Source organism: Elephas maximus, chromosome 7, assembly GCF_024166365.1.
Source record: "Elephas maximus indicus isolate mEleMax1 chromosome 7, mEleMax1 primary haplotype, whole genome shotgun sequence".
Taxonomy (NCBI): Eukaryota; Metazoa; Chordata; class Mammalia; order Proboscidea; family Elephantidae; genus Elephas; species Elephas maximus.
Genome location: NC_064825.1, coordinates 6,997,862 through 7,009,987, shown reverse-complemented (window position 1 = coordinate 7,009,987; position 12,126 = coordinate 6,997,862). Strand labels below are relative to the sequence as shown.

General features: G+C 40.9%; 2 protein-coding genes across 6 annotated transcripts; one reads left to right on the top strand and one right to left on the bottom strand.

Annotated features, from left to right (window-relative positions):
• Nucleotides 1-510: 510 nt before the first annotated feature.
• Nucleotides 511-5,138, bottom strand: FDXACB1 (ferredoxin-fold anticodon binding domain containing 1). 2 transcript variants are annotated; one of them, XM_049889273.1, is made up of 5 exons: nt 4,634-5,138; nt 4,225-4,381; nt 2,798-3,001; nt 2,466-2,624; nt 511-2,106 (listed from the first exon to the last, which is right to left on the bottom strand). In XM_049889273.1, the coding sequence occupies exons 1-5, from the start codon at nt 4,806-4,808 to the stop codon at nt 921-923; spliced, it is 1,881 nt and encodes a 626-aa protein (XP_049745230.1). In that variant the 5' UTR covers nt 4,809-5,138; the 3' UTR covers nt 511-920. The 2 variants fall into 2 exon arrangements, with proteins under 2 accessions (XP_049745230.1, XP_049745231.1); XM_049889274.1 differs by having other exon boundaries at nt 2,798-4,439; nt 4,634-4,715.
• A 61-nt stretch (nt 5,139-5,199) lies between these two features.
• Nucleotides 5,200-10,546, top strand: CFAP68 (cilia and flagella associated protein 68). 4 transcript variants are annotated; one of them, XM_049889294.1, is made up of 4 exons: nt 5,200-5,300; nt 7,354-7,584; nt 8,104-8,170; nt 8,416-10,546. In XM_049889294.1, the coding sequence occupies exons 1-4, from the start codon at nt 5,259-5,261 to the stop codon at nt 8,622-8,624; spliced, it is 549 nt and encodes a 182-aa protein (XP_049745251.1). In that variant the 5' UTR covers nt 5,200-5,258; the 3' UTR covers nt 8,625-10,546. The 4 variants fall into 4 exon arrangements, with proteins under 4 accessions (XP_049745251.1, XP_049745252.1, XP_049745250.1 ...); XM_049889295.1 differs by having other exon boundaries at nt 5,213-5,501; XM_049889293.1 differs by having other exon boundaries at nt 5,213-6,581.
• The last annotated feature ends 1,580 nt before the right edge of the window (nt 10,547-12,126 follow it).

Genomic DNA, 12,126 nt, shown 5'->3' with positions numbered 1-12,126 from the left:
TTACTGTAATAACCCCCTAATTTGTCTCTTTTCTTCCACTCTTACCATCCCATGTCCTTTCTCCAAACACAAAAACGAATAAGACAAAGTCATTTCCTTCACAGAGTTTACAGTATAATTCCCATTTGTGGGCCCTAACTGTTAATCAACAGGAGCAAACATTAATTCATGTCAGAGTATCCCATTCTGCAGAGTCCTGGGCTGAACCTATCTCCCAGTGTCCCTTAGAGATGTTTAAAGCAGAAGATTCCAAAATCTAGGGGAACAAAGTTTAGAGCTCATCACAGTTGAGAGGTTCCTGTTGAAAAAGACTAGGGAAGGATAAGTAAGGTAACAGAAAGTGGCAGAAAGAAAATAGCCTTTAGAGTCAGATGGACCCAATTGTGAATCCTAAATTTGACACTTATTATTCCATGACTTTAAATAACAATAGTCAGCTGCAAAATAAAAATAATGAGATGATAAAAATAACACCAATACTAATTATGGAGCACTTGCAACTTACCAAAGCTAATAAATGTTGGTCTGTTTGACTCCAAAAACCACTCTGGTAATTTGATTGAGTGAGATGACACAAGAGTTAAGGGAAGAGGCACTGACAATGTGGCAAATATATTCATAAATCTATGTGATGAGACACCGAAGTTCTACTGCTTCTTCAGCAATAAAACAACTAAAGAACAAGATGCTGTTTTATTTGTTTGTTTTTGTAGCCATTATTTCAGACCAATGACATTACAGTCTGTAAGTTTAAGTGATAGAGTCACAGGTACCTCTAGGGTCAATCAACAATTTCTGTAGTAAATTAGTTACAGTAAAAGACAACCAAAAAACAAAAAAGGTCTATTGGTTGCAATTTGGCCTTTTTCATCCACAACCACACCCATGAAGGATCACACTGTAGAAATGAATATACTAAACTACCGAGGTATCACATGTAGTCGTCGTTGAATTTCTTTCCTAAACTGGAACTGCATTGATGCTACTTGTTCCCGTGTGAGGGCCTTGTCACAGGTCTGGTAGATCAATCTATAGCAAAGGCTGACCTGTTCAGTCTTTGCATGCTGAAAACGACTAAGGAACTCTATGGATATGACAGTGTCTTGGGACACTTCTCGGGCTACAGTGTGAAACTCTAGTTCATCAAATCCTTTTTTCTCATCCAACCAAAAACTAACATCGTGTGTGTAGCTTGGAGGATACAGAGAATAGCTTTTGAAGGGTTCTATTTTCCCAGGGACAAAATTCCTCAGGAAACGGTTATCAAAGGTCCACAACATTCTCCAGTCAGAGATATCCCAGACAAGCATGGCTAATAGGTCCAAGTTTATAGACACAAACACAAAACACTGGTCTTTTTGTATAATGCTTATAGTAGATATGGTGACAAACCCAATAATCAGATCCTTGGCACCATCTGGGTCAAAATTATGACACTTCACACTAATCACATAATCTTTTCCATTTGGTTGGAGCACAAATTCCACTGCACTGCTCAACTCAGAGCCTTCCAGCAATGTCTGGGTCAGCAGGCTATCCAGAATACGCTTCAGGTGATCCAGTACTGACTGAAGACAACCATCCTTCAGATTTTGACTGAATGCAAGGATTAATAAAGTCTCATGAAATGCTGGCATCGTGAATGGCAAAATGAGGCACTTCCTAAAGACAGGTCCACTGAGGATATACAGAGAACCTGGGAGAAAGTCTGGTGCTTGGATGAGAGCCTGAACATGAACTAAGAGAGAAGGTCTAAGGCAGACCTTGGCCTGGCCATAGATTCCTTCTTCATAAGCATATTCCTTATCATCTCTTTCAGGACCATGGGGAAGGCTAAGTTCTGAAAATGACATTAGAAATTCATCCATATCTTGTGTTGTCCCATCAGTCAGGGACTCAGAATTTGAGTTGTCCTCAAGGAGACCAATCCAAAAGGCAGCTGATAGAATGTCACGGTTCCAGGAAGTGAGAACACTGGTGTTTCCTTGTGACAGCAAAGGGAAGGAACACTTCAGCCTTTTGAGAGGGAAAGCTTTGCCCAATTCAGCAATGAGTTTCTCATTTATGGTTTTGATAGGATGGCATGAAGGTGCTTCAAGGAAACGCCTGTTTAAACACACACAAAAAAATAACTTTTATAACTCAAAATAATAAATAACTATGACATAAAATTAAAAACACAAATAGCTATAAAGAAAGGAATTATCCCTAAGTTGATCCTGGAAGAAAACAAATCACCTACCATTAGCAGAGATATCATGTGTTTTAGAATTATGACAGCCACCACCCAAATTATACCCAAAAATAAGGCAGTTTTTAATTCTAAAGAGGCTTGAGGAGACCAGGCTGACAAGTATTCACAGCACTAACACCAACAATTTATGTAGCATCCATTCACTACATGGTTGCCAGCAATCAGGATACAGCTTGATAGAGATGCCATTTCCAGTAAAATAACAGGTTACCTGTTCAACTTTCCTTTAAGTGCTTCTGGTTCTGGAAAGGAAAACCACTGATCGCCCAGTCTGATTCTGAAAATTCTGGGTTGAAAACATTCAAAGGGTAAGCTCCGAGTGAAGATATGGTTCAAAGCCCCTTCGAGATGAAAAGTTTTATCTTGACTCCTGGTAAAATAGAAACCAAGTATAAAATCTCTCATTATTCAAGTGTGTCTAGAGAACTAATCAGGAAATTAGCAGGAGAAAAGTCTGTTTTTGAGCAGATAAGAAATCTTTTTTTTCATCATCAGCGAGAGACATGAAAAGAGCGGAAGGCTTAGACCTATACTATTACTTACCTATATCCAGTGCACCTGTACCCTGGCACAGTCTCACAGCTGAAGGGGTGCACATCACTTAAAATGAGCCCTCCCAGAGCTGCCATGGCAACCACTTGCCAACTGTTGTGCCATTCTCTCCTGGGCTTGTCAGCAGGAGTCCCACCTTGTCCTCTACACAGTGCCACATGCACTTCTCCTGCCTCTGCAAGAACATCTGCACAACTAATGGGGGGAAAAACACCAGCCATTTATCAAAAGCAGGTAGAAATTCTACAGGAGTTAGGAACATGTACATGGTTTGGCTGCTTAGACTGGACTTCAAATAATTAAAACCCAATTATACACATTTACAAAAATCTATTCGATTTTAAGCTAGTTGCTTTTGAGTCGATTCTGACTCATAGAGACCCTACAGGACGGAGCAGAACTGCCCCATGGCGTTTCCAAGGGGCGGCTGGTGAGTTCGAATTGCCGACCTGTAGTTGGCAGCCAAGCTCTGGTGGTGCAGCCGTCAGGTGTTCGGCTGCTAATCGAAAGGTCCACAGTTCAAATCCGTCAGCCACTCCCTGGAGACCCTGCGAGGCAGCTCTGCTCTCTGCTATAGGGTTGCTGTGAGTTGGAATTGACTCCATGGCTACAGGTTATTAGATTTCAAACATGCAAAGAAAGTGACTGGAAGTAAATAGGAATGTAAATTCAATGTTCGACCCCCTAACCAACACTAGTGGCTGACACGGAGGGCTGTCCAGCTTTGTATTTGTTTTGTTCATCTGTAAGTCACAGAAAGGTCAGTGTCTACAAAGTGCCTATACATGATTCACTGCTTACACTGCTCCTCCCCATTTAGAAAGGTCTTTTGCTCCCCTCCTATTAAAATTTTACACTTCAAATGGTACTTTAAAATACTGCCTCTGTGAAGTTTCTTGACAACTATAATCCACAGAGACCTCCAACAGTATCACATATTTTGGCATAATAGTTTAAAGAACTGTTTTAAGTCTACTATAATTTCCAGAGGTAGTGACTATTAATATCCCCACTTTACAGACGAGGAAACAAAAGCATGGAAGGATTAAGTAAACTGGCCTAAAATCACACTACTAGTAAGTGGTGGGGCTGAGGTTCAAATCCACGCAGTGTGGCTCCTAAATCCACGCTTAGTCGTTGCACTATACTGGCTCTCATTACTGTGCATTTTCAGAAATGAGTGATCGTTCCTTTACATGCTCAAGAGCACACTATTTGTATTTTTATTTAGCATTTAGGATTATGTGTCTGCCGTTCCAACTTGATTGTGTGTTCCTTTCGGGCTTCATATTCTCCCTAAATCTATCGTAATAACTTAAACACGTCTGCCTTTTTTCCCCAATTAAAATGTTTGAGTGCAGTAACAATGTTATATGCATCTTATACATTTTGCTTGCAAAGGCTCTCCTTTTCCTCACCTTTGGAAAAACTTAGCAAGGAGCTCCCTGTTCTTAGCCACTCCAGCTTTGCGTCCACAGTGCGGGAAGTTGAAATAAATTCGATCAAACTCCCTGTCGTGCAGTTCAAAGGCATCTGCCAGCTGGGTGCAGTCTACACCAAAACGCACCTCTGCACCTGGCAAGGATAGTTTGGAGGTGCGAAATACAGACAGAAGGATGTCATAAGACCAGACCTGGAACCAGAGAAAAACGCCCCCTAAGGAGAACCGTAAGAAACCGCCCGGGTCTAGGTACACGGCAGGCTTCTTGTAAAGAATACGACCAAAAGCAATCCCCACGTTGCTCACATTTTCACGTCCCCACCCTTCCCAGCCTGAAATTGGGCCGGCAGCTGGGCGGGGCTTCTCAAACGGGCTGGCCTAGCTACCTCGCTCGCGCAGGCGCCGCAGATTCTTCCCGACCACCGGATCCCGGCCCAGGTCGGCCGGGCGCTGGAGGCAGGTGGCGATAAGGCTTGTAGTACTCGGCTCCAGGGTCTCACTCAGAGCGGCGGCGAAGGAGAAATTCCCCTCCCCAACCAACAGGAGGCGCCGACGGGCCATGACCGCAACTTTCTCCCCACTAGCGTTCTCGGTGGCGCTTGTTTCTACGTCACTTCCTTCGTGGGCCTCTGGCCTCCCTTCTTCACTCGTCACGGGTTGATGACGCACCCAACGCGCCTGATTTTCTGGAGGAACTGGCGCAGCGACTCACAAGAGTAACAGTAACCATGACAGCAAAAGGTGGACATCCATCACTCTGCGCCGTCACTTCCCTAACCTCTCGAGAAAATCAAAATGCGTTTTGGCCCATGGACGGCCCCGTCCGACTTCACATCTGCATGAGGTCACAAGCAATCACTCGAGCAGATTGCAAGCCTGGGGGAGGCAAGCTCTGAGTGAAAGAAGCGGGGCGGGGCGGGGCGGGGCGGGGCGGAGACGAAGGAGGGGCTGGCCTGTGTCCTGCGTGTTCCTGTCACAGAGGGTTTGGTAACTGCTTTCATCTCGTCCAAAATGGATTTCGCCCCCTGTGTCTGCTGCCCGCAATTTCCCCAGGTGCTTCTCTACGTTTTATTCATTCAAGAAGTATTGAGAGCTTATTGTGTGCTAGGCCTCTGTGAGGGCCGTTGGGGAAATATGAGGCCACTGTGAGGATCTTGGATGTACGAGATTCGACCTATAATTTCACGGAGTCTGCAGTCTAGTGGAGAATGCACACAACAAAAGAAGCAATTCTGATATAGTGGGATGACTTCGGTAAGCGGAGTGATTCAGGATGCTGTAGGGGCACGTGGAAGGAGAACCTTACCAAGTTTTGTGGTGAAGTAGAAAGATTACCTGGATGAAGTGAACCTGAGTTGAAAGCTAAGGGAGAGAAATACACCTTACCTGGGTCAAGAGGAGCGAAGAAACAGAAGAAACACTGTGTGCAACAGCATGATGAAGGGACAGAAAAGTTCAGTTTGACTGAAACAGAGTTGGTGGGAGAGTGAGAAACAGATGAGACTGAAGAGTTAAGCAGTGGCCAGGTGAGCCATTTTAAGAACCTGGGTCGCTACGAATTGGAGTCGACTCAACAGCAGTGGTTTTTTGGGTTTTGGACCTTATTCTAAGGACAGTGGACAGCCACTGAAAGACTTTAAATAGGAGGATGACAATTAGATTTCATTTTCAAAAGTTCACCTTTCCTATGAAGAATGGACTGGAGAGGAACAAGGCTGATGGCAAAGAGATCAGATATGAGGCTGCTGCGCTGATTAGGCATGGGCCAATAGTGATCTGAATGGTGAACTTGGTAGTGGGAATGGAGGGTAGTGAACTGATTTAAAAATCAACGTGACCTAGTGATTGGATGGATATAGGAGACTGAGAGAGATGTCAGAGCCAAAGATAAGCCCCAGGATTCTGGTTTGGATAACTGGGTGGATGGTGATATCTGTCCTTATAACTCCGGGGCTGTGTGACCTAAGTCTGCAGTCTGAGTACTGTTGCACTTTGTGGGACGGTTCCTCTTTCATCATGCTGTTTGGTGACATCAACACATCTGTCTTCACAAAGGCAGGTGGTATCAGGGCAGTTACCAAGGATGCCATCCTTTAAAGCTACAGTATTGCCTTTGTCCCTTCCTGTGGAAAGACGTGTGGGTCGCGGCTCCCCAATCACAGCCACAGGGATTCTGGGTTATCTACATTCTTTCTTTGCCTGAAGAACCAGAAAGGCTAGGTTTGATGGCATCTCTTAATAAACATGGAACAGCTGCATAAGGATTTCTGTCACTCTCCTAGGACAACTTCAAGCAGCACAGGCTACTCAACATCATATCACTCTTCAGTGAAGGTATTACCTTGCTCCTAAACCAGGGAAACAGTCTCATTTTTTGAAGAAAAAAAAAAATGGTTAGGCTTTCGATGTCTTAGCAAAAAAACCATGAAATTCAGACATTGATCATCTGGTATGTGCAAAGTGCTATTGTTTGCGAGGGCAGGCAGAGGGAGAGTTTGCAATTGTGAGTAAGACACTTAGGGAGAATACGGTTCAGTAGAGGAGATAATAGATGTACTTGAAGATTCTCTAATGTAAGGCAGAAAGTTATAAATACAGTAAATGGTAGATAAAGTTCTGTGTGAGATAAAAGGAGAGAGAAGCTCAGAGAAAGTATCAGGAGAAGTGGTATTTGAGTGGGGTCTAGAAGGAAAGAAACTATCATTTCTTGGTCATTTACTGTGTTGTGTGGTTATTCAACTTCCACTTCCCTGTATATTCTTTGACTACAGCAACACCATCCACCCCTAAATCCTTATATCTCAAAATTACCTGAACATTTAGCTAGTTCTCCGGATAGTATTGGAGTTACAAAAGGCTTTCTTATATCTTCTCGGTGGGACCGTGTCATCTATTCAGCTGTCTGCTACTGCTGATTGAGAGAAGAGGTTAAAGTGTTCATGGAGAGAAAGAAAAAAAAAAACACAACAATTAATTTTCAAGGAAAGCCTTGATCCTTAGTAAAGTGCGTTTATGTCCTACCTGGCCATGTAGAGCAGAGGGTGGGAAAAGAATGCCTTTTCTGCTCTCTTGTTCAACAAGCTTTTCTATTCTTGCCTTTTCTCAGAGACAAGCCCTCATCTGTTTCCTCGAAAACCCACACTGTGGCAGCCTCATTAATGCAGATGGTCATGCTGAAGTGTGGACAGATTGGAATGATATGTCCAAGTTTTTCCAATACGGGTGGAGATGCACCACTGATGAGAATGCTTATTCAAACCGTACCCTGATGGGCAACTGGAACCAGGAAAGATATGACCTAAAAAATATTATACAGCCAAAACCTTTGCCTTCTCAGGTAATTTAACTTTCTCTCTTTTTGTTCTCGTTGTTTTGTCTCTTAGCAAAAGAAATGCCACATACCACTTTAGAGGCAGGAATCTGATAACTTCTAACACTGGAATCTCTCAGGTCTCTGTTCAGTGAAGTAGTTGGGGGAGGGGGAACAGTCCTTAGCTGGAACACATACCTGACTTTACTATCAAGTTGAATATTATATTATCTGAAAGTATTGAAAAGATGGGTAGTACTCTATCTCTTGCTTCTGTTTGGACTTCATCCATTTATCTACATAAATATATGACTTCTGTGTCAGGCCAGCTTCTCCTCTGATCTTTGCCTGCTTAGACCTGTTATTACCTGTGTCTTGCCCTTAAATCTCTCCTAAACAAACAGACATACAAAAAATATAATTACATGTAGACATCTAGTCCATCTAAGATATGATAGAGCCCATTAGAATTCATGTCATTGTGTCCTCTATGTCCTGATAACAGCAAGACGCCTAGATGCTTAATCTATTGATTTTTCTTTCCAGTTTGGACACTATTTTGAAACAACATATGATACAAGCTATAATGACAAAACGCCACTTTCAACCCATAGTAGGTGGACTATTCTTTTTAATTTTTATATTCTGAGGACCTAACTCAGTGCCTGGAACATAGAAGGAACTCAATTAAAAGTATACTGAAAGAATGAACAAATGGATGAATGAATGTAAAATTTCTCTTTTTTTCAATTTTGGCAGCACTCACTGTCTGTTCCCTTAGAAATAAGAGTGAGACCAGCTACTAAAACTCCTTGTTATTGACTAATTCTATTTGTCTCTTCTTTTCTTTTCCATCAGGATTTAAGCGAGAGCCTCACTGGTTCCCAGGACATCAACCTGAACTGGATCCTCCTCAATACAAATACACAGAAAAGTCAATTTATATGAATAGCTATTCAAAACCTCAAATCACGCATCACCTTGAGTGTGTACGGGATCTTAATAATGGCCAATTTCAGGGTCCAGGATTCTCAGAAAGAATAAGAGGTTTCATTTCTTCAGAATAGAATGTAGAAGGGAGCATATTCTAAGCACAACTAAGAATTTAGCTTGCTGTAACGCAGTCTCACTCTGTGAATAAAGTATTCAGAAAATATTCTCTACCCTCTTTTGTTGTTTTAACAAAGCTATAAATATCAAATTTAAGTTAATTATATCTACTCTTAGTTCTATACTAGGGGTATTGTAGAAGGATCTAAAAAGAATTTTCTCAAGTTTAAACCACTCTGTTCTTGCTTGCCTTCCATCAGCGGCAGAACTGCAAAATCCAGATCACTTAGGTTCTGTTTGACTAGCTGCTTTCTGGACAAAAGCCTGGTAGTAGTCATGATCACAAAGTGTGCATTGTTGTTGAGTTCCTGGGTGGTGCAAACAAGTTACCGTGCTCAGTTATTAACTAAAAGGTTGGAATTTCAAGTCCACTCACAGGCACCTCTGAAGAAAAGCCTGATGATACTTCTAAAAATCAGCTATTGAAAACCCTGCGGAACCATCACTGAAAACACAGTAAAATTTTTTTTTTTTTTTTTTTAAAAAGAATGCACTATGGAACACAGCTCTGTTCTGAGGCGCATGGGGTCACCAAGAGTCAGAACCAATTTGACAGCAGCTACAACTAGTTGCTGCCTTAGCGAACGTTCCTTCTTGAGTGCTAAAACAAGAAAAATATTTTTGATATTGTAGAGAATTTTCAAAATATGTAAAAGACAGAATAGTACAATATACTCCCATTTATCATTATTCAGTTTCAACAACTTATAACCAATCTTGTGTACCCGTATCTACTTTACTTCTTTCTGTGTAATTTTGAATCAGACCTCAGAGTTATATAATTTCATCTATAAATACTAGAGTATATAGCTCTAAAAGATAAGGGCTGTCAATTGTCAACTCCCCCACAAAGATCATTGGGGAAATGTTGATCCAAAAAACCAGTCTTACTGCAGCAAGGATGAACACCAACTTGACAGACTTAGTAATGACTCAAAAGGAGGATGTTAGAGTATTAATAGAGCTTTGGGATAAGGGCTCAATTGGTGAACCTTTAAAAGTGGGGAACTGGTAGGGATTGGGTAAAGTTTTTGAATAGTTTAGGTGGTGAACACAGGGAAGTAAGGGCCTTAATTTTATTGTGATTAAATTTATCAGTGGTTTTCTATTTTTTGTCTCCTGTCAAAGATGACAGTATAAAATATGGGAAATACCGATAGTTTTTTTTTTTTTTTTATGTAGCTAGATATATAATACATAAAACTAAAAAACCAAACCTACTGCCATCAAGTGGATTCTGGCTCACAGTGACCCTATATAACGGAGTAGAACTGCCCCATAGGGTTTCCAAGGTTGTAATTAAAGTAGAGAGAATACTTTTTTCTAGTGTTATAATATAAAGTAGAAAGAATATATTTTCTAGTTTGTTTTAATATAGCTGTATAAGCTGTGATTAATCTCTAGTCTTTAAAAAATGGCACAGGTTCTGTTCAAGATATAGCTGAACGGGCCTGTTCCACTCTTAACATAACAAACATGACTGAACTTTGTTTTACAAATGGCCTTCAGCCCACAAGACAGCAGCTCAGAAGGCCACCTGACACTTTTGATCTGCAGCTTTCTTTCTTGCTTCTTATCTCAGTGTAGACTTGGCAGAACAGTTCCACTAGCCGAGAGATTCTTATGTAAGTTTTTTTCCAGCCTGTTACAAACACACAGAGTCCAGATGTCTGATGTACATATCTTTTGTTTAATAAAGAGTTTCTTGTGATTGTTTTGTGATGTATAAGACCATCTGTGGGCTTTGTGCTTAAAAACATTAGATAACCCTGACCTTCCCCCTATAAAACCCTGCCGCTAGCTCTTTAGAATTAGACAGAATTGAGAAAAATTTAACCCCCTCTGTCTCTTGGATACCAGTGTTCAATAAAGCCCTCTTGCTGCTTACCTCCTCCTCTCTTAGTAGTGGCTTTGTGGCAGGCAGCTTGAATCCGTGATTTGCAGTAACATAATCTTCATGGAAGCAGACTGCCATGTTTCTCCCGAGGAATGGCTGATGGGTTCGAACTGCCGTCCTTTCGATTAACCACTGTGGAATCAGGGGTCCCATAGATGTACAGATAGATAGATATGTACATATATCTAGATATCTATTCAGGTGTTTTTGTATATCTGTTTTTTGGTTATATATCTATTTGTATATCTCCTATATACCAACTCGTTGCTGTTGAGTCGATTCCAAATCATAGCCACCTTATAAGATAAAGTAGAACTGCCCCATAGGGTTTCTAAGGATCGGCTGGTGGATTTGAACTGCTGACCTTTTGGTTAGCAGCCAAGCTCTTAACCACTGCACCACCAGGACTCCGTATCACATATATTACCTCCTAAACCTTCATTATTTTATGCTTTGTATATAGATGTGGGATTTATGTTATATATGATGTGAAGGTAGCATAACGCCCTCCAGATTCATCCATGTTGTGAGATGCTTCACAGGTTCATCATTGTTCTTTACCGTTGCATAGTACTTCATTGTGTGTATATACCATAGTTTGTTCATTCCTCTGTTGATGGGTACCTAGGTTGTTTCCAACTTTTTGCTATTGTGAACAATGCTGCAGTGAACATGGGTGTCTTGTATTTTTTCTATAAGGCTATCCAGTTGCCCCAGCATTAGTTATTAAAGGGACCATACTTTCTCTATTGCTCTTCAGTGCCATTTTTATTATAAGTCAAGTGTCTGTGAATGCAGAAGTTGGTTTCTTATATTCCGTTGACCTAGTTGTCATTGAGGTTCCTGGATGGCACAAGCAGTTTGTGATTGGCAGTTCAAACCCACAGATGGCACCGAGGAAGAAAGGCCTGATGATCTGCTTCCATAACGACAACAGCCAAGAAAACCCTATGAGGCAGTTCTACTCTGTAACACATGGGGTCACCATGAGTCAGAATCAACTCAATAACAAACGGATTTGGGTTTAGTTGTCATTCTTTGTGCCAATACCTCACTATCTTACTTACAATAGTTTTATAATAAGTCTTAATATCTAATAAGTCAAGTCTTTTTACAGTGTTTTTCTTCAAGGATATCTTAGCTAATTTTTTACCCTTTCCATTTTCACATAAATTTTAGCATCAGCTTGTTAGGTTCCTCAAAAAGAATCTTGTTCAGTTAGTGATTGAAACTTAATTGAATTGTTAGATCAATTTTAGGAGAACTGGCTTCTTTACATTATTGAGTCTCTGAATATCACTTTTTTTTTTTAAGATCTTTAATTTCTCTCAATAACGTTTTATTTTTTTTACAGGGAGATTTTACACCAACATAATCTTTTGTTAGATTTATCCTTCGGTATTTGATAGTTTTGATGCTATTCAAATCTTTTAAAATTTTTGTTTATTTTTATATTGGTAGTACATAGAAATGATTTTTTTATCTTGACAGAGGAGTATCCAACAAGCTTAATAAACTCAGTTCTACTCTGTAACACATGGGGTCGCTGTGTTGGAATCGAC

Excerpts from the sequence above, each read along its gene's own strand:
- CFAP68 (XM_049889293.1), top strand. The coding sequence starts at position 6,492 with ATGGAACAGCTGCATAAGGATTTCTGTCACTCTCCTAGGACAACTTCA. Across the intron at positions 6,582-7,353 it reads CATATCACTCTTCAGTGAAG|AGACAAGCCCTCATCTGTTT; the intron begins GTATTACCTTGC and ends GCCTTTTCTCAG. Across the intron at positions 7,585-8,103 it reads CAAAACCTTTGCCTTCTCAG|TTTGGACACTATTTTGAAAC; the intron begins GTAATTTAACTT and ends TTTTCTTTCCAG.
- FDXACB1 (XM_049889273.1), bottom strand. The coding sequence starts at position 4,808 with ATGGCCCGTCGGCGCCTCCTGTTGGTTGGGGAGGGGAATTTCTCCTTC. Across the intron at positions 2,625-2,797 it reads TACAGGTGCACTGGATATAG|GAGTCAAGATAAAACTTTTC; the intron begins GTAAGTAATAGT and ends CTATTTTACCAG. Across the intron at positions 2,107-2,465 it reads CTTAAAGGAAAGTTGAACAG|GCGTTTCCTTGAAGCACCTT; the intron begins GTAACCTGTTAT and ends GTGTTTAAACAG.